The sequence below is a fragment of the Culex pipiens genome, chromosome 2 (assembly GCF_016801865.2).
Source record: "Culex pipiens pallens isolate TS chromosome 2, TS_CPP_V2, whole genome shotgun sequence".
NCBI classification, from domain to species: domain Eukaryota; kingdom Metazoa; phylum Arthropoda; class Insecta; order Diptera; family Culicidae; genus Culex; species Culex pipiens.
Genome location: NC_068938.1, coordinates 53,502,731 through 53,526,406, shown reverse-complemented (window position 1 = coordinate 53,526,406; position 23,676 = coordinate 53,502,731). Strand labels below are relative to the sequence as shown.

Here is a 23,676-nt window from a genome sequence, read left to right as displayed (position 1 = left end):
TATCTACTTCAAGTGACGATGAAAATGACGGGAATGAAGAAAACGCAAATATTATAGCTTATTGTGAAAATAATGCTCAAACGTATGAAATACATAATTCTCCTCAAAGTAATTTTGATGATGAATTATGCATTCCCAAGGAATTAAACTTGGATATTGACAAAGATTGTGACGTCATTGAATATAAAAAGTTCAAATATGTATGCGGCGAAGAAAGATTAAAAAAACTTTTAGAAACAATTAATTTAAAACATCTAAATAATGAAAATCATGACGCCATAGTTTTCATGATTCGAAAATTCAATAAATTATTTTTCCTCGAGGGCGATGAATTGACTTTTACAAATGCAGCAATTCACGAAATTGAAACAACAACAAACATACCAATTAATAAACGGCAATATAGAATGCCAGAATCTACGAAAACTCATATTGACGAACAGATCGAAGAAATGCTTAAATTAGGAATTATTCAACCTAGCAAAAGTCCTTGGAATGCTCCTGTACTGTGCATCCCGAAGAAAGTGGGAGCTGATGGCAAGAAAAAATACAGAATCGTGGTTGATTTTAGAGCATTAAATCTTATAACGAAACCATTTGTTTTTCCGATTCCATTAATAAACGAGATTCTGGATAACATTGGTGATGCTCAATATTTTTCTTCGATTGATTTAAAATCAGGATTTTATCAAATACTCATTCATCCAAAAGATGCGGCTAAAACTGCATTTTCTACTTGGAAGGGACATTATGAATTTTTAAGAATGCCTATGGGTCTCAAAAACAGTCCGGCAACTTTTCAAAAGCTAATGAATATTATTCTTTTTGAAATTCAACCAGTGAAGGCTTTTGTCTATCTGGATGACATTATTATATTTGGAAATACCATAAAAGAACATAACGATAATCTGTTCAAAATTTTAAATGCTTTAAGTCGTCATAATTTGAAAGTGGAGCCGTCCAAATGTAGCATTTTGAAGACACAAATTAAATATTTGGGTCATACTATTGACAAACATGGAATTAGACCAACGGAAGATAATATAAATATTATTAAAAATTTAAAACGTCCTCAAAACATAAAAGATGTTCGTTCGTTTCTTGGAACAGTTAACTTTTACGGAAAATGCATACCAAATATGGCAGATAAACGAAAACATTTAAATAATTTACTAAAAAAGGATGTCAAATTCAAATGGTCAGAGGATTGTGAAAAAGCATTTCATGATTTAAAACAATGCTTGATGACAGAACCAATTTTAGTTCGTCCAAATTATAATGATACATTTGTGATTACTACAGATGCTAGTGATTATGCTGTAGGGGCAGTATTATCAAATGCCAAAACAAATGACAATCCAATTGCATACGCCAGTAGAGCATTAAGTATTTCTGAAAAGAAATATTATACAATTGAAAAAGAATTACTTGCTATTGTATGGGCTATTGAGTATTTTAAACACTATATTTTTAATCAACAGTTTATTGTCTATACTGACCATAGACCATTAATTGCAATTTGGAGATTAAAAGAAACCTCACCAACTCTTTCAAAATTAAGATTAAAAATTCAAGGAATTGGGTGTGACATTAGATACAAACAAGGCAAAGAAAATGTTGTTGCAGATTTTCTTTCTCGCATTAAACATGAAGATGTTGAGGAAATTAATTCAGAAAATAATTTAATTGCTGTCGTGACCAGACAACAGAAACGTCAACAAAAGGATTCATCAAACCAAATTGGAAATTCGAAAAATCTAATTATAGATGATATCAACATAGATATAACAAATGATATCTCGCAAAATGAAGAGGATTTAAATGAAACTATCGACGTATTACAAACAATCGATATTGGAAATGAAAAGGAAGATGATTCATGGAAAAAGTATTCTTTAGACGACTTCTTCGATGCTCAAAATAAGGATGAAATTGATTTTAAATTACTAAAATTTACAAAAACAATGATAAACGAAAGTGATGCGGATGCCACATTCGTAATACTAAATAGTAAAACAGCATTTAAAGAATTATCTCAATTAGTTGACCTACCACATGGTATGAAAGATTACTTGTATGATAATATTTTATCCATTCCGGAACACAAAATGTATGGTTTAATTATCAATGGCTCAGTTAAATCAGTAACAAACATTGAAGAACTTTTCAATGGATTAGTAAAAAGTTTTGAAAATTGTCCTGATTTCATAAAATCAGTTCGAAACATACAAATTGTTTCGTTTAGAAATTTGCAACACAATCCAGATGTAAACATTTTAAGATTTATAGCTGGAAAATATAACAAAATATTCACATTATATGCATCAAATGACACTAGAATGTTTGTTAAAATGGAAGACAGAGATACGGTGTTAAAAGAATTTCATGATTCACCATTAGGAGGTCATGTAGGTGGAAGAAGAATGCTTCAACGTATTAGTCCTCTTTTCACATGGGATAATATGCGTCGAGACGTTGAAAATTATGTAAAGCAATGTGAATCATGTCAAAAAAATAAAATTTGGCCAAAACACAAAATTCCAATGAAAATTACGACAACGTCGACAGAACCTTTTCAGAAAGTTTATATGGATATAGTAATTTTAACTATATCCGAAGACAATAATCGGTATGGATTAGTCATTCAAGACGATCTAACGAGATTTTTAGTAGTTGCTCCTTTACCGGATCAAGAAAGCACGACAGTGGCAAGAGCTTTTGTAGAGCATTTCATTTGTCGATTTGGTGCTCCAGCAGAAGTCGTAACAGACCAAGGAGCTAATTTTATGAGTAATTTATTAAAACATACTTGCAAAATATTAAAAATCAAGAAAATTAATACAAGTGCCTATCATCCACAGGCAAATTTAGTTGAACGTTCAAATAGAGAACTTAAAACGTTCTTACGAAATTACATTGCAGGAAATCCTCAAACGTGGGATCAGTTATTACCATTTTTCACGTTTCAATTTAATACCACAGTAAACTCATCTACTGGATATTCACCTTTTGAATTATTATATGGTAGACAAGCTAGAATTCCGAATTCAGTCTACAATGTTACGGAGACAGAACTAAATTACGATGATTATGTTACAGAGATGAAAGCAAATTTTAAAAATATTCACGACAAAGCTGTACAAAATGTATTGGCTTCAAAACACAAAAGAAAAGAAATTTATGACAAAAATGCGAGAGAATGGCAACCCTGGTATGGAGATCTAGTTATAGTTGAAACTATTCCATCAGGTGTCGGGAAAAAATTACAAAGCTTATGGAGAGGTCCTTATGAAGTGGTGGATTTGCCAAGTGAGCAAACAACAGTAATTAAAAATGGTAATAAATTAGAGAAGATTCATAATAATAGGTTGAAAAAGTTTAATGACTAAATTAGATAATTAAATGTTATAAGTTAATATGGATGCATGAATTATAATTAACATAGAAATAGCTAAACTTATAATGATTAAAATAGTCATAGATTGCATGCGATTAAAACATTAGAGGAAAGTATTTAAAGTGCCTTAACTAAACTAAAACATTAATAAATATAAATGCTATTTACTAATCAAATCACAGAAATGTAAACTAAATGCATGGAATAATAGCATGAATTAACAATTTTGAAAATCCACGTGGTATAAAAAAAAAACAAATATTCAAAGAAAAAAAAAGAGTGCACTCTAATAACTATGGAAAATTACAAGATATTATATTAAAGTGTGAATGAAATGAATGAAAATACATGACATATTCAAGACAAGGGAACCGAAATAGATTGTAGTCCGTTATTACCGGTAAAATATGTTTTAGGAGGTCGTTGGTACACTGTAGATAGTAGATTAAGAGAAACATACAATCCAATTATACTAACTTCTGACTTAGTAACAGATTGGAATTATGAAGCCATTCCAAATTTGATAGAAACTGGCATTTATAATCCTGAAAGTATAAACAAAATGAGAAACATGATTTTCGGACAAAACGCTGGCAGAATTGCAGCAACGATAATGTATAGAACCTTGGCAGGGCAAAATACCAGTCACCAAGGGTTTAAATTCGATTCCTTATTAGCATCGCCAATAATGGATCATGAATTAATAAGACTATTGAAAGCGATTATGAAAAGAATTTCAATATTTTCGGAAATATCATCATTTTTCCTAGGAACTTATATAATTATCGTTCAAGTAATTAAAATTAAAAATAAATTATTTGGCGCCGTAATAGGATAACATAAAAAAGAGCTCAAGAAAATCAAATTAAAAAAAAATATATAAAAAAATAACAAAAATGAGATGCGAACTGAATGAATCAATGAATGAATGAGTGTTTATATGGACAAGGTACTGCAGACCAGAATGAATGTGTAAAAGAATGTTTTAAGTATGATAAATGGTTCGACATATCCACAAACAAAATTATAATTTATTATTTTCATTTTTTTTTTTATTATATAGAAGGTAGTTCCAGAATAATTAGTAAATATACAAAAACCAGCGTTAACGACCTATTTCCAGCATAAAAAGAGAGAGAGGAGGATGATTCCGCAAGCGAAATCTTAGGTAGGCTACTCTCCTTGTAATAATAATTATTTTTTTTTATTTTTTTTAGCCATGACAAGAAAGGAATATATATTATAGCACATTAATGACCGAGCCTCGTAAGCGGTAGATCGGGGTTCAAATCCCGGCTCGGACCAACACAACTGGTGATCTTTTCCCTTCTGGATTCGATTGCTTAGTAAAGGGAAGGTAGTGTATCGTCACAAACTGGACCTTATCACGACATCATAGGTCGCCATGTTAACATTAGTTGAGTGAAAAACTGCCACTGAATCCGCTTTGTAAATGCCGGCTCCGATACTCTTCACGGGTATTCCCATCAGGAACTGGGGAAGATTTACTTTACACATTTAAAAAAAGGTAAAATATTCAACTGGGCATAGTAATTAATAATAATAATAATGATAAGAAAAATCAATACAATGCAACAATACAATTTAAAAGATCGTAAAATGTTTTAAAATTAAGTAAAAAAAAAACAAATACATGTTAAATTATAAACCCACATACACAAACACTACACTTATTAAATTAAGATTCCGGAGTTCACCAATGGGACATCAAGATCAACAAGCATCGCAGAAGTTCCTCGAGCTCTAACAATTAATCGAAAACGGTTGAGGTATGATAGGATTTGTGAGGTGAAAGGTGAAACTTGATTCAAATGGATTGATAATCTGATAATTGGAAAAACGATGGCAACAGTGCAGCAATAACTTTGTGTGGAGGAAAGATATATCTGTTCAATCAAAATAAATGTGAATGGAACCGAATACTTTATGAACGATTAACTCATGAGACGAAGGATGAAACATGATCTGAACATCAGATATAGATCAAAACAATTGGATACTATACAATCGCTACTCGTTACAATTGGATGAAACTGCATAATCACAGTTTAATGCTGATCAAAACAAATGAATGGAACTGCAATTCGCTACAAATTAAAAACAACTGAATGGATAGCACAGTGTATTCACACATAAAGGATTGACGCAAATCTCCACACAATTTCTTCAAATATGCTGGAAAAGAAACGACATAAACAGAATGGTATCAGATTAAGTTGACAAGAATCATTTTCACTGAAAACCAAGCAATGACTTGATTATTTTAAACCGTAAGATTGATATTGAATAAAAGAGTGGATATGACAACAATATAATTTTTTTTTCAACACGGAAGGAACGTCATCAGCCACAACATCAACATCAAGGTTGATAGTTTTTTTCATCAGCCACAACATCAGCGAGATCATCAATTAATAATCATCATCATCGAACAGAATCAATTGTAATAACAATCAAAATTAAGTTAAATATTAAGTCTAACCAATTTCCAACATATACCTAGCTGACAGTAGATGATCGTCTTTAGCAGACAAACATCTAGCTCGTAAGTGTGGGGATATGAAGCGACCCTCGCCTTACCAGAAAAATTCACAGTAGATTTTCTCTGTTAAAAACGAAAATATTAGGAAAAGGCGAATCAGGAGAGTTGTAAGAAAAAGGAAGACAAATAAAAATCAATTAGGAGCGTAGGACGGGAAAACCCGACAACACTTTTATGACCCACTTAAGTGGCACGCGCAGAAAAGGTGCCCGACGAGAAACAAACAAATAACAATATCTGTGAAAAAGGACAGGCACGACTGGAAAATAAATAAAGATTACATTATCTATGGGTTAAGTCATAAAAGGACTGCGACTAATTTCTGAGAAAAATCTGAGAATTAGAGCGCGGTGGAAAGAAATAGAACATTTATATTAGGATTTTAAGAGTGAGAGAAATAAAATAGGCCAGGATATTATGTATAACTTGGAAGGATTTTTAGAGTGGGGGGAAAAATAAATAAAATAAGAAAAAAAGAGAGTTATATATTGTAGAATTCTGGGAATTAAGGAAACTTTTCATTATATCAAGAAAAATACAGGTTGGAGTGGGGGTTGTAAATGAGACAAAAATATATTATATAAGTTAGAGGAAGAATTTTTGGTGTGAAACCGAAAAGGACGGATATATTATGCAACATCAAAAACTAGAGTGGGGGTAAAAATATAAGATATTAAATAATTAAGTAAATAACTAGATTTAGTATAAAAACCCAAGCTGAAATCAAATAAAGTCAGTCAGTAAATGAGACAGTGAAAGAGAGTGAAAGTGTTTGATCCGAAATATCCAGTCGAAGTGCCTTGGACTTAGCCGGCTGCACGCTTCACCAGAATTGAATTTGGATAGAAAATCGAAAGTAATTGTGCATAGGAATAATTTGTATTCAAAAATAAAAAAAAATTCAATTTGAAATAAAAATGAGGTATAAGTTCCGAACTTATTTTAAAAATGTTTTGTTTACAACCTGCGGTTAAACGTATCATGAGAATTGTTTCTTGTGCTTGATTAAAAATTGATAAAAAAACCATTCAATTTGGAGTAACTTTTGACTTATCGATCGATTAATGTCGATCATTTTTTTTCTTACACCCACCTGCGAAAATACGCTCATGCAAATGCTTTGAAAATGGTGCATTAACATGCACGACGCTGAGATAATTTATTGGATATTAGTGTGCAAAGTCGGCGGGAGACTCAGCAGCTCAGCAGGTTCGCCGCTCATGCTCGCGTGCTACGTGCCAAAAGTGCCCAGACGACCCTATTGTATTCAAATTTTCCACCCCATAGGGTGTTCTTCACTTCGAGGAAATCTGATGACTGTCGCTTGTCACACTAGCTGTCACTTTTGGGTGGAAATCGTAGATCATTTCGGAGCGCGGATTTTTGATTTGAATGGCTTGGCGCTTGTCAGTTCCGAAAACGAATTCCATCACTCACTTCAGTTGGGCAGATGTGATGATCGAGGGGAAGTTAAAAATGGTTCCATTGTCAACGTCGCGCAGCTTACGCGGAGACGACGACGACTCTTTACTGCACGCAAAACAAAGCTCACGATTTCATTACACAATTAATAGCATACTATTAAAGTAAAATAAAACCGCCGGTTCCCATCGATAATGAAGCACGCGCCCGTGCGCAAAAGGTACACGATCATGTGAGCATCTTCTTGGAAGTAAACAATTAATTCATGAAGCTTCGATCGCGCGGAACGATCGTCGGCTGTGCGGTGCTTTCTCGATGTTCTGAACAAAACAAACCCTGCTACTGGATCAGCGATCATCGCTGGGGGAAGTGGAAGCATAAATCATGACAGCCGGGGTGCGTTTCGCGTGACTATTCCGGTAATTACAAACTCGTTGATGAATAGGGGCGGTCTGACGACACCTTTCATGTTTAGGCCGGGGATTTCGGGAAATTTCAACGCGATTCAACAAGTCCTCTACTTAGCATCATAGCTTGGCAAAAAGTTTATACCTTGGAACGAATTTTCACGTAATCCTCTTTTTCTTTGGGTGTCTTAGTCAATTACACCCAGCATTCCCCAGAACTGTCTGGCGCTGTGGAACTTTCTGTTACCTAGAACCGCTTAGTCGGCTGTGTATATTCATCCGTTATCACCCGACTGCGATCGCCTCAATCAGATTACGGTAACAATTAGAGCCCACTGTACACTTGTGTACGCGCCTTGACGCGGGTCGGCTAGGGTGCAAGGTTCTCAGCTGAGCGATCACATCTTAGCGCTGTTTCAGCGGGGAATCACCTTTTCCGCGCGAAAATTTACACATCTGTCCAACGGGCATACGGATTGCCGATTTAGTCAGACTTCACGGCTGCACAGTGTCGCGCGCTAGCTGTCTCTTGAAAGGGGAAAGTGACTGAATTTTCGTTTTCTCTCTTTGTTGCTTTACAGATAATCGGAAAAACCCTCGCATGCCAACGGTAACGCCCATCCAAGGGCCCATATTTCTCAAAAATGGAACAGTTCCTGTCGTGCCATTATTCGCGTATCCTCAAGTCAGCAACGGAACGTTCGTCCAGATACCGGTGAGTACAACTGATAGGTTTGGTTTGGATGATTATTACTTGTGGGTGTTACAATAGGTTGTTAATTTGTAGACATTATAATCACGTCTGGAAAACGTCTTCCGTCGGATGGGGAAGTAAATGTTGGCCCCGGTCTAACGTAAAGGTTTAGGTCGATAGCTCAGTCCAGGTATAGGAGTCGTTTCCCTAGGTCCTGCCTCGGTGGGGTCGCTGGTAGGCAGTTGGACTCGCAATCCAAAGGTCGTCAGTTCGAATTCCGGGGTGAATGGAAGCTAAGGTGTAAAAAGAGGTTTGCAATTGCCTCAACAATCAAGCTTTCGGACACTTAGTTTCGAGTAGGAATCTCGCAATCGAGAACGCCAAGGCAATGCTGTAGAGTGAATAATTTGATTTTGATGTTTGTTCCCATTTAGAATGTAACTTATTAGTTGAACTAACATCTGAAATTTACATTAAACGATAGATTTTTCTAATATGTGAATCGTATATTTTGTTCATTTAGTATCCAAAGAAAAAAAATCAAAGTTTTCTCTAATCTAATCTAATCTAATCTAACCCTAGCGCAGCCAGTCTTTCGAGGGCATCCTGGAAAATGCCTTAGGTTGATTAACGCCTAGCATCCTCTTGTCATTATTAACAATTGCAGTGCCCCAATGCAATAAATTGCTTTGAAACATCACAAACGTTAAAACGGCCAGGCCAACTGCGTAAAGTTAACCGCAAAGATGATTCGTTGAATTGGATTGAGTTTGAGCACGAATGTTCAAACAACAACACATTTCTGAATCTACAGGGGAGGAAGAAACGTGGGGATCCCCCGCTCACGTTCCTGTTTGTTATAGCAATAAATCGTTGGGAGCACCATGCTAAGAAGTTTTGGTGCTCCGGGACCCTCTTGGATGGGACATCGTATTTCCACAAATGCCCTGGACACTACTTGCCGTGGTTATAGCGCCACAACTCGCTCAACCAAAGAAAAAAATCAAAGTTTTCATAAAAAAATCAAGAGACGTGAAGCTCAAAGGAAAAACAAAACACTTTGCAAATTATTGACAGCATCAGGAAATTGTTATAAAATAGGGTATGTTATCCATTAGTGGACCCCTTTCCTATAGTGGATCCTCTGAAGGATTTTTGATGAAAAAATCAATAAAATCCCAATTTCAAGCGTGTTTTTGTCAGCAAATCTTTTATTTGGCATGTCCAGCATCATTTAAAACAATGTTGACTGACATTGAATTGTCCTTTTTGCCAAAATAAGTGTTTTGAGTTCGACGTCTTAAATCAGCCATGGCCACTAGCGTTTTCACAACAAAACAGAATTTCTATTTTATGATTGAATTAACTATCCAATCATTTTTTGCCTGGTTATTTAACTCCAGTAAGTCGAAATCATGTAAGTTTAATCAATTATTTTAGAATAAAGCGAAGAACTGCTCATTTTAAAGCAAAAATTAGGGGGTCCAATATAGGACAACGAAAATCCTAACTTTTCCAAAAGTGGACCCTTGTTAATTTAACCTTCAAAAATGGAGAAAACTGTGTATTTAAGCAAAAGTTTCTCTTAAACATACAATAAATGCTTGTTGTAATCAACCTAATTGCATATTTTTTATTTATGAGTATAAATATAGCTGTTTTCATGTTAAAAGAATCAAAATTGCTGAAGCCGTAAGAATTTATAATTAATAAAAAAAACTATAGTTAATTGAACTTAACTGAAGAATCATAATTGCAGTTTGAAATGATATTTTATAATAGGGTAATTCTCCGCCAACTCACACAGCAGTTGCCCCGACCCCTCTTCGATTTGCGTGAAACTTTGTCCTAAGGGGTAACTTTTGTCCCTGATCACGAATCCGAGGTCCGTTTTTTGATATCTCGTGACGGAGGGGCGGTACGACCCCTTCCATTTTTGAACATGTGAAAAAAGAGGTGTTTTTCAATAATTTGCAGCCTGAAACGGTGATGAGATAGAAATTTGGTGTCAAAGGGACTTTTGTGTAAAATTAGACGCCCAATTTGATAGCGTACGCAAAATTCCGAAAAAACGTTTTTTTCATCGAAAAAAACACTAAAAAAGTTTTAAAAATTCTCCCATTTTCCGTTACTCGACTGTAAAAATTTTTGGAACATGTCATTTTATGGGAAATTTAATGTACTTTTCGAATCTTCATTGTCCCAGAAGGGTCATTATTTTGTTTAGAACAAAATTTTTCATTTTAAAATTTCGTGTTTTTTCTAACTTTGCCGGGTTATTTTTTAGAGTGTAGCAATGTTCCACAAAGTTGTAGAGCAGACAATTACAAAAATTTTAATATATAGACATAAGGGGTTTGCTTATAAACATCACGAGTTATCGCGATTTTACGAAAAAAAGTTTTGAAAAAGTTGGTCGTCATCGATCATGGCCATTCATGGTCACCCGCGACAGACACGGACGACGAAACAAAGAAGAAACGCGAAAAGTAACTTTTTCAAAACTTTTTTTCGTAAAATCGCGATAACTCGTGATGTTTATAAGCAAACCCCTTATGTCTATATATTAAAATTTTTGTAATTGTCTGCTCTACAACTTTGTAGAATATTGTTAGACTCTAAAAAATAACCCTGCAAAGTTAGAAAAAACACGAAATTTTAAAATGAAAATTTTTATTCTAAATGAAAAAATGACCCTTCTGAGACAATATAGATTCGAAAAGTACATTAAATTTCCCATAAAATGCCATGTTCCAAATTTTTTTACAGTCGAGTAACGGAAAATGGGAGAATTTTTAAAACTTTTTTAGTGTTTTTTTCGATGAAAAATACGTTTTTTCGGAATTCTGAGTACGCCATCAAATCGGGCGTCTAATTTTACATAAAAGTCCCTTTGACACCAAATTTCTATCTCATCACCGTTTCAGGCTGCAAATAGTTGAAAAACACCTCTTTTTTCGCATGTTCAAAAATGGAAGGGGTCGTACCGCCCCTCCGTCACGAGATATCAAAAAACGGACCTCGGTTTCGTGATCAGGGACAAAAGTTACCCCTTAGGACAAAGTTTCACGCAAATCGAAGAGGGGTCGGGGCAACTTTTCCCGATTTCGTGTGAGTTGGTAGAGAATTACCCAATAATAAATCAAGAACAAAACATTTTTTGAAAATAATTGTTTTGTTTCGGTCAACTATTTATGTATGTTATTTATATGGAAAAATGTGCATCAAAATTACTTTTTTTATCATTTTAATGTTTTTATTGTTTTTGAAACGTTTTCTTTGATCTTTTTCGGAAATAAATTTGTTTAAATGTCTGTTAGGTTTTTTGTTGTTTTAAGCCAAATTTGTTAACAAAACATATTTGTTTATGATGGAAAATCCATCTTTTATTCATTATATCTATCATAAGACTTTCACCATGCATCAAAACATCAAATATCGGTTAAATTTGGTATAAAAATAATAGTTTTCTTATAGTGGACCCGGGTCCACAATCGTATTATGGACCCGGGTCCACTATAGGAAAAAGGGGTCCGAAAAACGAAACTATTGGCACTACGCCCCCCGGGGCATGGCCTTCCTCTAACGTGGGATTTCTGCTCCAGCGCCTCTGACGAGACAGGAGAAACCGGGACTGACGTTTTACTTCACCATCCGATAGAAGCTCAGTGGATAAGGCGGGAATCGAACCCGCGTCTCATAGCATCATCGGGATCGGCAGCCGAAGCCGCTACCCCTGCGCCACGAGACCCAAAAAGGGGTCCATAACAGGCAAAAAAACTTTTTTTTCAAATGGCTATTTTTCTGCTCAAAAACAAATTACTGATGAAACAAATAGTCAAAATTGTTCAAAAGACTTCAGATTTCATTGTTTTGTACAAAGGGTTATGAAAAAGTGCTTAAAATATTTAAAAATTGTGAAAAATGTGCGTCGGCTCTACTAGGGGGTCCACTAATGGTTGAAATACCCTATTTCAGCGTTTTAAACCAAATTAAGCACTTCCAAGCATTTTTATTTTTTTCTGTACTTTCATGATTGGAAAAACCCGTAATTTGGAAGGCTTTATTTATACAGGGCATTCAATTGTTAAAATGTATAAAACTTTTAGGGATACTTTCTGCCTCAAATAAAAATATGTTTTATATTTGATATTTAGTTTTTTCAGTGACAAACAAAAAATTTTCAAAATACTTTGATATTTTCAGTCAAAATAGATTAGCGACAACTAAAAACTAGAAACAAAAGCACTTTCTTGCAATCATTATCACTTTTAGCTTGTTGATCATTTTGGAAAAGAGTTTCTTTCGCATTTTGTTTTCGTTTTTGTGTTTTAGAACTTGATACAGTGTACCATATTTCTTGATTTACACTACGAATTTTGTGCAACAGGCTTACTGCCGCTCAAATCAATTCCGTCAATATTGAGTTAATGATGCAGTTTGGTTTGAAATCATGTGAACTATCAGAAAACCCAATAAACTTTAGTACTTTGATCCTGAAAACCGTAGAAAATTTACTTTTTGTGAAATTCTAACACGTAGCTTTATGGGCGGACAAATTTGACTTGCATTTTTCTCGACTTGCTGTTTTTACATATGGGGCGGACTCGATTAGAGCGTCAGCTTACCAAAGAAACAAGTCAAAACTTCAAAATGTTGACAACGGATCCTACCCAGACTCCTTCAATGAGTGTGGTAGGCTACAGTATTTACATTGTTGTAACAACTTATTCTGATGATCTGGGTCATCCAAGAACTGCTTAGAGTCAAGACCAGTGGGTCTACCGCCGTAACAAGCAAGAGGTCGACGGATTTTGACCCCGGTACAAACCCGCATAGCTTCATCTTAAAAATTAACTTATTTTGGATTCATTATATCGTCAGCAGTGTGCTATCTTGTGACATAGACCATTTTGGTCGAAAATGAGTTAATGATGACGTTTTGCTATACTTAACAAACACTGCAAGATGCTTTAAACCGATTTTGGAAACTCGCTTCCGTTTCCCGGATATCGCAATACACACTTGTGACATAGACCAATTTATCATCAAAATGATTGTGCACACTTGTGAGAGTGCATAATTGACAAAGGGAGCGCGTGGTCGTAAAAATACTCGGAGTGAAATGTGATTTTTTTTTGTGTGCGCCTTTTGTTTCGCATTTTTGTCGTGTATTGTGTGCTGCGAGGAGAAGATTACCCTCTGAAAATGCAGCATCATCAGTGCATAATTGACAAAGGGAGCGCGTGGTCGTAAAAAATATTCGGAGTGAAAAGTGATTTCTTTTGTGATTTTTAAAGCCCTTCCTATATCATCGTTGATCGGAAGGCACGGCGTCGGGTGGATTGTGTTTAATTTTTTCGAATAAGGTTTAATGTTTTTGCGGTGAAAAAGCCATTTCTTTATAATGAAAGAAAGACGCACTGACAATTTGGATCGTTGAGTTAATAGTGGAGCAAAATAACTGTGTGTGAATGATTTTGTGTGTTAACCAGAAAGACCTTCCCATAGCATCGTTGCTCGGAAGGGTCTGTTATGAAAGTCCTCCCCATAGCGTCGTAGCTCGGGAGGCATCGAAAAGCCAATACCTCATCCCACTAACCTAAAAAAAAATTAATCACGTGATGCTTGAAGGAGATGCTGTGGATTCAACGGTCTCAAGCGGTATCAACAAGTATATAACGAAAAGCTATGTGCTTGATGAGTCTGCAACTTCAACTATCGGACTAACATTCCTCCCTTTCGTTGAACTGCAGGCTTCTTGGGAGGGCGCCGGTATTGACTAATAAAGTAGAGATATTCAGAGGTTAAGCAGTGAACGGATGGTTGGCTCCCACTGATCATTTTTGATTCATTGTTTAACTTCAGCTGATCTGTCAATAACGGAGTAGCAGCTCATTGGCAGTCAACCATGCTCATGCTCATGCTCATGCTCAAAATGATTGTGCACACTTGTGACACGTCATACATGTTGTTGGAAAATGTGGAAAATTTGTCTTGTTTTTCATAAATTTATGTCCACACATACTTTCTAAAGGCAATGCAACCTTTTGTTTATAAAAAATATACTGATTAAGTCGATTAAACCATTGATTTGAGCTTATTTTAATTTGTATGGGAATTCTTTGCACACTTGTGACACGTAGTACAATTTTACTTTCGAAACACACTTGTGACACGTGCTTTTCAGATGTTTGTTTACATTATATACTGTCTCTTTTAACTGGTGTTACCAAATTAATTGAAACTTGGAGCGTTTTATAAGCGATAGTATACGAACCGATTGCTTCAAAAAGTTTGGCCCTATCATTCATAGTTTTGAAATTGTTTACCAACAAACTTTAAAAATCGATTTTCTCGAAAAGAACTAAATGGTCGTTGTCACAAGATAGCACACAACTGACGAAATGAAGAGTGACTTTCTCCACACAAAATCGCAAAGAAAATGTACTTGGCTAAGCTAAGCCAAGGCTTGGGCTGCTCGGATCAATATGACTTTTGCCCAGTATCAAAAGTCAATTTTGAACCACTCTACTTCGTACAACGCTGGTCAATATTTTACACATGGTTTCCCCTGTGGACACATAGAGTTGGTATCGCCATCAACCGTTGCTGATCGGGATCAACCTGTTTGGAATGCTAATCAACGAATGTTCGGTCTCTGGCGCTGATTCATGCTCACCATCTGTACATACGTTTTTGCAAAGCATTTTTCAACGACAAATTCATTACACGTACAAACTTGGCGTGACAGTTTATGAGATTATAAATAAAAAAAATCAACATCGGTAAACTTGAAGACAAAAATCTGGACGCCACACTTAAAATCGCAGAGTTGTGCACGATGAACAAATTGATTTATTCAACTATTCCAGCTAGCCCTGGCACGGTAGCACTGGTTTCACCACGATCTTGATACACATTCGTCCATGGTTACAGTCGAACCAGAGTGTCACGGGAAGGGAATTACCGGTCCACAGAGTGCGCCAAGAACCTGCCGACATGGCTGGCCTTGTCCCTGGCGCAGTTGCGCGATACGTAAATTAATTTACATTTTAATAACGTTCAGCTCTCCGGCGTCACCGCCGCCGTTTGTCGTTGAAACACTGTTTGATTTGGATCGCGGGCCAGGGTGTGGTGGTTTTATGGCTGCCACGGTATCGAGATCGAGTGCCGGCTGTGGGAAACTTTGGCCGGGAAAAGGCAGCTGGTTGGTGCTTTGCAGGTAATCTATTGAATTATCGAGTTAGTGCAGGCTGCTGTCAGCAGCGGCTTGACCACAGGTGGTCAAGATATGTTTCAGGTGGATTTCCTTCATGGGATATTCCACAAGGATTACGATCTCCGAATTGCACTGAGTAACGATCTTCATCTACCAATCTCGAATAAGGAAATGTGGTCTAAATACCACCTCAAGATTAATTGGCACGCGACTTCATACTTCATCTTTGCGCAGGCTAAGTGTGAATGGCAACGATCGACACCGCCGGTCATAAACCGATTCATGGTCACGATCGGCCTTTGTGTTTCTTGCCCTCGGGAGAAAATTACTTCCTTCTTCAGCCTCGGGCAGGGAGCTCCAACACAATAGTGACAACTTTGACAGACCCCGTCCAAACAGACCGTGATGGCTTTTTATGTTTATGTTGCCCCCGCGGTGGAATCCGGGCACGAGAGATGAAGTTGCAGATTTGCCTTCCAATACATCCGGCATGGGCAGTTCTGCACGAATTTAGAATTTATTCAAATTCCGCGAGAGTGATTTCATCGAGATCGGATCGGTCAGCGAACGATCGATTCAGCATCAAACGGAGATGGAACGGCAGTGCTGCCAGTTTGACTGGTCCCATGTTTAGAATCGCCTCTCCGCCACGTTCTGTACGAATAAATCAAGCTTGACATCGCTGCCCAGTGGGGAACCGGTTTTCGATACAGAACCCGGCATGAGACACACTCGCTCGCAGGTGAAATTCCGGCTGATTAATTTCGACGTCAGCTCAAGTTCAGCCCGGAATCGCGATAAACCGCGCATTCTTGGCGCGATCGCGCGAGTATTTGCATAAAAAATTGGCATATTTTAATCTGTCACAGACAACCCGTCCAGCTCGAGCAAAAACACTTGTTGAGGAGAGCGGAGTGATTAATTATTCGCAACGAGTCCTCGCGCGCATCTTCGGGGGATTCTCGCAGGAATTTCGCGCGCCAGGAGTACACAGATGGCCGCATCAGCGGGTTCGGAGCAGCACGTGTTGATTGACGTTAATTAATTTTCATTACGAAACTGCCCGCTGGATGGGAACCCTGCAGTCGTAAAGATCATTATGAAATAGGTTCGACGTCGCGCGACCTTTTCAACCGCAAAAACATAAACAATTTTGTTTGCTCTTTTCACCGCGGTCGATTACATTTCCATATCAAAAGTTCATTAATCATACTTTTGGCGCATGTGTGGTTCATTGACATTTTCATCTCGACCAGTCTGGATTTCGACGGTGGTTGGGAGGGGATAGAAATTTCAGCTTTCGGGTAGATTGGAATTCTTAAGCTCATCGGTTGACAAATTCAAGACTATTTTGGATGCGGGGATTCTATCGCTGGTGTTGTTATAAATGGGAATGATTAGCGATCCAGACGGGTCACATTTTTACGGAACAGGTTTTTTGGTGTTGTAGGAATTCAGTGTGATAATAAGTAAATGTCATCGTTTGCGGTTGACAAATTTAGGAGAGATTTAGTTGGAAAAGACCATTGAACTAAGAACCTGTTTAGTATTAATATCGACTGGAAAATATTTTTTTAATAAATTCTAATTGCTGCATGAAAATAGGCCTGAATAGAGTTTTTACGTTCAAAAAAAGAGAACAAAGTTAAGAAAATCATTTTGAAAAGGAAGCGGTATTATCCAGCTAGCATTTTTTATTAGTGTCTCAATTTTCAATTTAAAAAAGCAGTTTTTGTCAATATTCTGAGGAGATAATTATTCCGAATCGAATATTGAATCAATTACTTCTACATGGCATCCAAATTGAATGTTGAAAAACATAATCAACAATCAAATCAAATAATTTTGTAATTTTTTGAATTAAATCTTCTCAAGTTTTTGTTTGAATTCTTTGTACCCTAATACCTAGCAATATCTAACAATTTTCTGTCCGTTCTTCCAGATCTGGTGGACGGCCCTGTCGGTAGCGCTTGGTCTCAACGTGCGAGGTGATGTGATCAAAGGTGTTCCTTGTGTTAAGAAGAACCATCAGCTGTTCTGCCCGACGGCGGGCAATACCTACCCAATGTGAGTATATTCAGAACGGTTCCAAAGTGTCAGTTTCCCCTCGTCGACAATACAACCGTAAAACAATAAGATTTATAATTATGCAGCACCAATGCGACATTTAGAGAGGCATAAGAAAAGGTCAGCTCGAATTGAGCTCGAAAAGCTACGCAAACAGAGCTCACTCATCGCGCTGGAGTTCGTCAGCCGACGGCGGCACCAGCAAGACTTGATTAGAGAATGGCAAGGTCGTCCGTGTCGCGTCGCCCCTCACCGCTGCGATATCTTTCACTATCGTCACCCCCGATCTAGCTGATCCTCCAATCTGTCACAGATCTTGCCGTGTGAACCGGCCGCGGCGGGCCTAATAAATGTCTTTATCCCACGATGGACGGGTTGAACTGAGCCGAGGTTTTGTTTGTTTTTCCACACAGAGACAAAATTGAAACGTTCATCGACGAGAACAAGGCCCTGATGAAGCGAATGTACGGCGATTTCGAGATGACTTCGAGGTATCCACCGCTGCAGCAGCCGGGCCAAACGGGGGGTCGGAAGCGGAAACGGCACCTGCAAGGCGCGGATGACCCCTTTACGATACTGCCAGAGCTGATGGATCTGTACGGGGCGCCGGGCTCAGCGGACGAGCCGGACTTGTACGTCAACGGTGGGGAGTCGTACTTTGGGAAGCTGCGCAAGAAACGACAGAGCACGGGTCGCAATGGATCGAGTGGTTCTGGGAGCGGGTCCGGAAGCGGAGCTGGAAGTGGAAATGGGAACGGAAGTAGCAGGACCAATGGGCGGCAATCGTCAACGGATAGCAGCGGGGAGAGTACGGGAAGGTGAGTGGTACACAACCTCAGCTGAAATTCTCCTTCACTAATATGCGATATTTTTTCAGGGTTGACGCCTGTGAGTCCAAGATCGAAATTGTTACGCCGTACTGGGCTTCCAATTCAGCGGGGAAAGTCCGTGCCATCGTGAATACGCAACACTTTGAGCAGGCTATTCACCAGGAGGTGTGCTCGTAAGTATCCCGAAACATACTTATTAAACCTACAAACCCTCAACTGAGTCTCGTCAATCAGGAAAACTCAAACGTCCCGCTGTTCCGGGGATTGTGGCTGCGAGCAAAAGTACAAATGGCACCGACTACTGGCGTACGATCCGGACAACGACTGCAAGGGTATCTTCATGGACTGGTTCCTGTTTCCTTCGTGCTGCGTGTGCAGGTGTAATCCTTAAGTTAAGCAATACAACAGTTGATCAGAACATTAGAAAACCACCCGCCCATTGTTTGATGGTTCGCGAAACAAAGTCTTGTCCTTTTAGTTTGCTAGTTTGTAAGTGCGCGTGTTGACCCCCAATATCGGAGTGAATTCTATGTGCTGTATGCGTTTGTCTAGTGGTAGATGTAAGGTTAAAAAAGTGCAAGCGTAAACGAAACTATACGAAAGAGATTCAAACCATCGTTTAAAAGTAAAATCTAGCATTTTAAGTCATTGCAGCGACGCTCGCTGATAGTTTACCATTTAAGGTTACCCGATCTGGACCAAAATACGGCTACACCAATGCGTAGTCGCCGAAATTTGCTTAGCTGAAGATTCGTTACCTATTTAGGAGAAAGAATAGACGATTTTTATGCTAAGTTATGCTCTGTAAATAATGTAGATTAAATTATTTCTACGACTAGTTAATCATGTTACTTTTATCCGAAAATGTCAACGTATCTTTGCGATATTCAAACGAGAGACATCGATGCAACTATAAGCGACCAAACTCTTCTCAACGTTTGGCGAGACATCTATTGGAATGTAGACGCATGAACAACAGAAAGCTTATGCTTTAGAAATATTTCATATGAAGTTCTGGAGAAATATTTCAAGCTTTCAAGTTCCGTGTCAATTGGTTGAAACTATAAAAACTTCAAGTTTCACGTTTGTTTTTTCTTTTATCTGCTGTATCTCAGCAACCAATGTTTTTAGAAGAAATTTTAGTAAATTTTAAATATGAACTCATCGTTTTTTTGAGATATGGTCAATCATGGGCACTATCTACCAAAAAAAATCATACTTGAGGTAGCCAAAAAATACAGCAAAAAATCACCTTTGTGAATGAAGACACTTAAATATTCCATACTGTATATACAATTGGTGTTAACACAAAAATAAGTTACAACCGATGGGATTCAAACCCAGCACCAACAGTAAGGACTGACGCCTTAGCCCGCTCAGACATCAGACCGATGATGAATGAAAAGATAAAACGCATACATGAGCTCGACATTTTGGTCAAGTAGGTTTACATATTTCAGGGTTTAATATAACATATTATTTAACATTCCAATGCCCAAGGCTCCAAAAAAGTTAGAACGGTAACTTCAACTTAATGGTTCGCGGGCATAACTCAACCAATCAAGATGATTCTTTCCATTGATTTGTTAGGATGTCTTGATTATTCTTGAACTTTGCAGAACTCAATTTGATCAAATCTGTAATTTTTGCGATCAAAACATCGTGTAAAAAAAAAATCGCCTAAAAATCCGCGGAGGCAGTCGTTTTAAACAAAGGTGGAACGATGTTTTCGGTAGCAGAAATTACACATTTGTTCAAATCAAGTTCTGCAAAATTTTAGGATCATTTAGACATTCTTACAAATCACTGGAAACAAGAATCGTCCCGATTGGTTGAGTAATGCCCGAGAACCAGCGAGTTGAAGTTACTGTTCCACCTTTTTTCGGAGCCTTGGGCGTCCGTGTAAGTTGGACATGCGTTGGGCGTTCCAGTGTTAAGGGGGTAGATGGTGTCCTTCACTTTTGGGGCAATGACTGTCAATGATGGTTCTGAATTCATGGTCCAGAAATAGTTAATTGAAATGAAAAACTAATCACTATATGTAAAATGCTTCTACAAACAACACAAAGAAAATCATTTATTGATTAAAATTGGCTGGCGAATCGAGTCTCACTATCGGTTAAAAAAAAATAACGTTTAGACCACTTTAAAAAAAAAAAAACAGTTTCAGTAAATGATTTTTGTATTTTTTTAGGAGAGACATACCATTCTGCATTTTTCGTTAGTGTTTTTGTAACATTTTAGCCTACTTCCACAAAAATTTCGAACGAAAAAAAATCGTGACATCACCTTAAAATATTACTATTAAACTTAAAAATCCAAAATCTCATAGATATCGCGTGTATTTTTATGTCAGTGTATTTTTTTCAGAAAACCCGTCCAATTTCCTACAAGTTTGTTTGACCACATTTTGATACGATGCAACGGCTTCGAGATGCAGTACTTTTTAAATGGCAAAATACAAAAATATTTAAATAAGCTACGCCCTTCTCAAATGTTATTTTCGAGTACAATTGGCTCCATATACACAAAAATGGCTTATATAGGCCTAGGATAACATGTTTACAAAGTATCATTGAAATCGGAGAGGGTCGGGTACAAAAGTAACGTCATGATTCGAAATCCGGACACTTAGTAGCATATCATTTTTGTTGTAGCTGGCAAAAAATCATGTAATAAGTGCGAAATATAGAAACTTAATCAGGAGGTAGTATAAACAGACAGTTTCAAGAAAATGCATGCAAAATATGACTTTTTTAACGTTTTTTCATCAAAATTTAAAAATTAAAATGACTTGTTGTGCTTCGAATCCCGGACACTGATAAAAGCTGATTCGAAATCCGGACACTTTTGCTTCGAATTCCGGACACTCGATTTTACTTATGAATCGCACAAATTTGAACTTAAATATTAGTGAATGGCATTCTTTAGGTCTCAAATAAGCTGTTAACACAAAAACAATCGATAGTTTATATAAAAATTTGCTAGAATTTAAGGAAATCGAAACCATAAATTTCTGCTTTGCCTTCCCGGTGCTTCGAATGCCTAAGAAATATTTCAGGTGAAATATTTCGCATTTTTGGTAAACTTATAATTTTATTGTATTTAATTGTTTTGGCATTAACTACAGCGTTCAAACAAACTTTAAATGAAAGTTAATGTTAGAATTCATGAAATAACGCATTTTTGACATTTATAATGCGAACTTATATCCAAAAAATTGATAAAACAAAATGAAGTGTCCGGGTTTCGAAGCGTCCGGGAATTCGAATCACGACGTTACTAGAAAAATTCCTGATTTGAGCTGGATTTGCTCAATTATTAGGTACTTTTTTATGGACAGCTGTCAAAATTGTATGGAGACTTGTATGGATGAATCAATAACACAAAATGGTTTCTTTGGTCAAGGCATCCAAAACAGTTTGAGCCAAATAAAAAAAAAATACAAAAAAGATTTTGGCAGATTTCGTAAATATCTGCTCAAGAGCTATAAAAGTGCTCTGAACATTGATTTTCATTAAAACTGAACCCTGAATTGTTACATTCGTAATTTTGGCTTGCGTAGGGCGTAGATCGCAAAATAAAATTTTAGTGTCTACGAAAAAGTCATTATTCCCTCTTCCCATTTGAAAAATTGCTTCATAAGACACCTCGAAAACTTAACAAATTCGTGAAAAGTCTGATTTCCACTTAATTTTGCTATCTGGGCCACTGTGCAATGGAAATGATCAGGTCAATAAATTTATAAAATAAACAAATTCATTAATTTTCGAAGCAATCTTAGTAATTCATCATAATTTTAGTATTGGTCAAGCATTTCCGATTTTTTTGGTAATTGTTGTTGCTGCGAACCTCTAGGCTGAATCATTTAAATTTGATTGATGCTTTCTTTCTATTTTCCATCGATTGCTTTTAATCAAACCGCTCATAGAAATTCAGTCACTACCTAAGTCAATCACCTCTGAACGACGTTGAAAATCATCGAATTCATATTCCAACGATGTGACTGGGAATTTGGGCAAGCACAGTCATAAAAATCGTAACCCTGGGGAGAAGAGTGAAGAAAAACAGCTTCTGAAAACGATCATCACTTAGACTACGGGAAAACCATGCTGCGTTCCGTAGCGGCGAAAGTGGTTCCGGGCGAGCAGGTGAAATTGCAGCATGTACTTTGACAGTGTGGCAGACGGTCTCTGCGAGGAAGGAGTGCTGTAGGGAGAGGTTATGATAGGAACTTACGACCCATCGGGGAGAAAGCAGGCGTTCTGTCGCCGTGACACACTCACGCACGGAACAGCTGAAGGTAAAAAGAAGGACGCGCTTGCTGACTGAGGAAGAGGTTCTTTCCATGCAAGCTAGGAAATCAATGTGCCAGAAGTGTTTAACTTTGAATTTACGGCACATTTGCGTCAGCCCAGAAGTGGCATAAAGTCCACGTTGTGTGTTTGTGGGTGATGGCGAAGGGATGATTTCAAAGCAATACCCACGTGGCTGGTTGAGCAGGTTTCCGATATGGAATCCCAAGATTGAATGGGTTATGCAAGAGAAGGATTTCATTACGGTTATTTATGAAGCGAGCGGATTTGAAGTTCATTTGATTAGCTCTCTAACAATAATACTCATGAGCACCATACACTTGGAAGCATTGAAACTAAGACAATACGCTGTAGAGTCGGGTCATTTTGAAAATCCTGGGTCGGAGCAAATTCATTATCAGCAACATTATATGAGAGTTGCTGTTGGAGTCGATATCAGAGTTGGTGGAGTTCGAGATCCAATGTTGGAGGAACGGTGCTCGTAATATTTTTTTAAGTTTAAGTATTTTGAAAATAATCAAGCAATTCTATCAAAATTTAGGTATAATCATTCAAATCTAGGTTTTCGGAAAATTTTGCGAGGAAAAAACTTTGTTTTGGATTGATAAGAATTCCATCGCTCTGAATATCATTTTTCCTCAAAGAAAAATCTCTTCGAAACCAAAAGCACTTCAAATCCCCACAAATCTGCTCCAACGCTCTCTTCCTCCCATCGGGAACCACGTCCCAGCCAAGGCAATCCCAAGCGCTTGCCCAGT

General features: G+C 37.3%; 1 protein-coding gene across 3 annotated transcripts in view; it reads left to right on the top strand.

The window, feature by feature from the left end:
- Positions 1-19,440, top strand: part of LOC120430518 (protein spaetzle 3) — a 39,469-nt gene extending 20,029 nt beyond the window's left edge. For all 3 annotated transcript variants that reach the window (XM_039595631.2, XM_052707893.1, XM_039595630.2), the window contains 5 exons: positions 8,371-8,504; positions 17,648-17,772; positions 18,186-18,590; positions 18,650-18,775; positions 18,837-19,440. In XM_039595631.2, the coding sequence (XP_039451565.1) occupies positions 8,371-8,504; positions 17,648-17,772; positions 18,186-18,590; positions 18,650-18,775; positions 18,837-18,993 (947 nt within the window). In that variant the 3' untranslated portion in view covers positions 18,994-19,440. The remainder of the gene's footprint in view (positions 1-8,370; positions 8,505-17,647; positions 17,773-18,185; positions 18,591-18,649; positions 18,776-18,836) is intronic.
- The last annotated feature ends 4,236 nt before the right edge of the window (positions 19,441-23,676 follow it).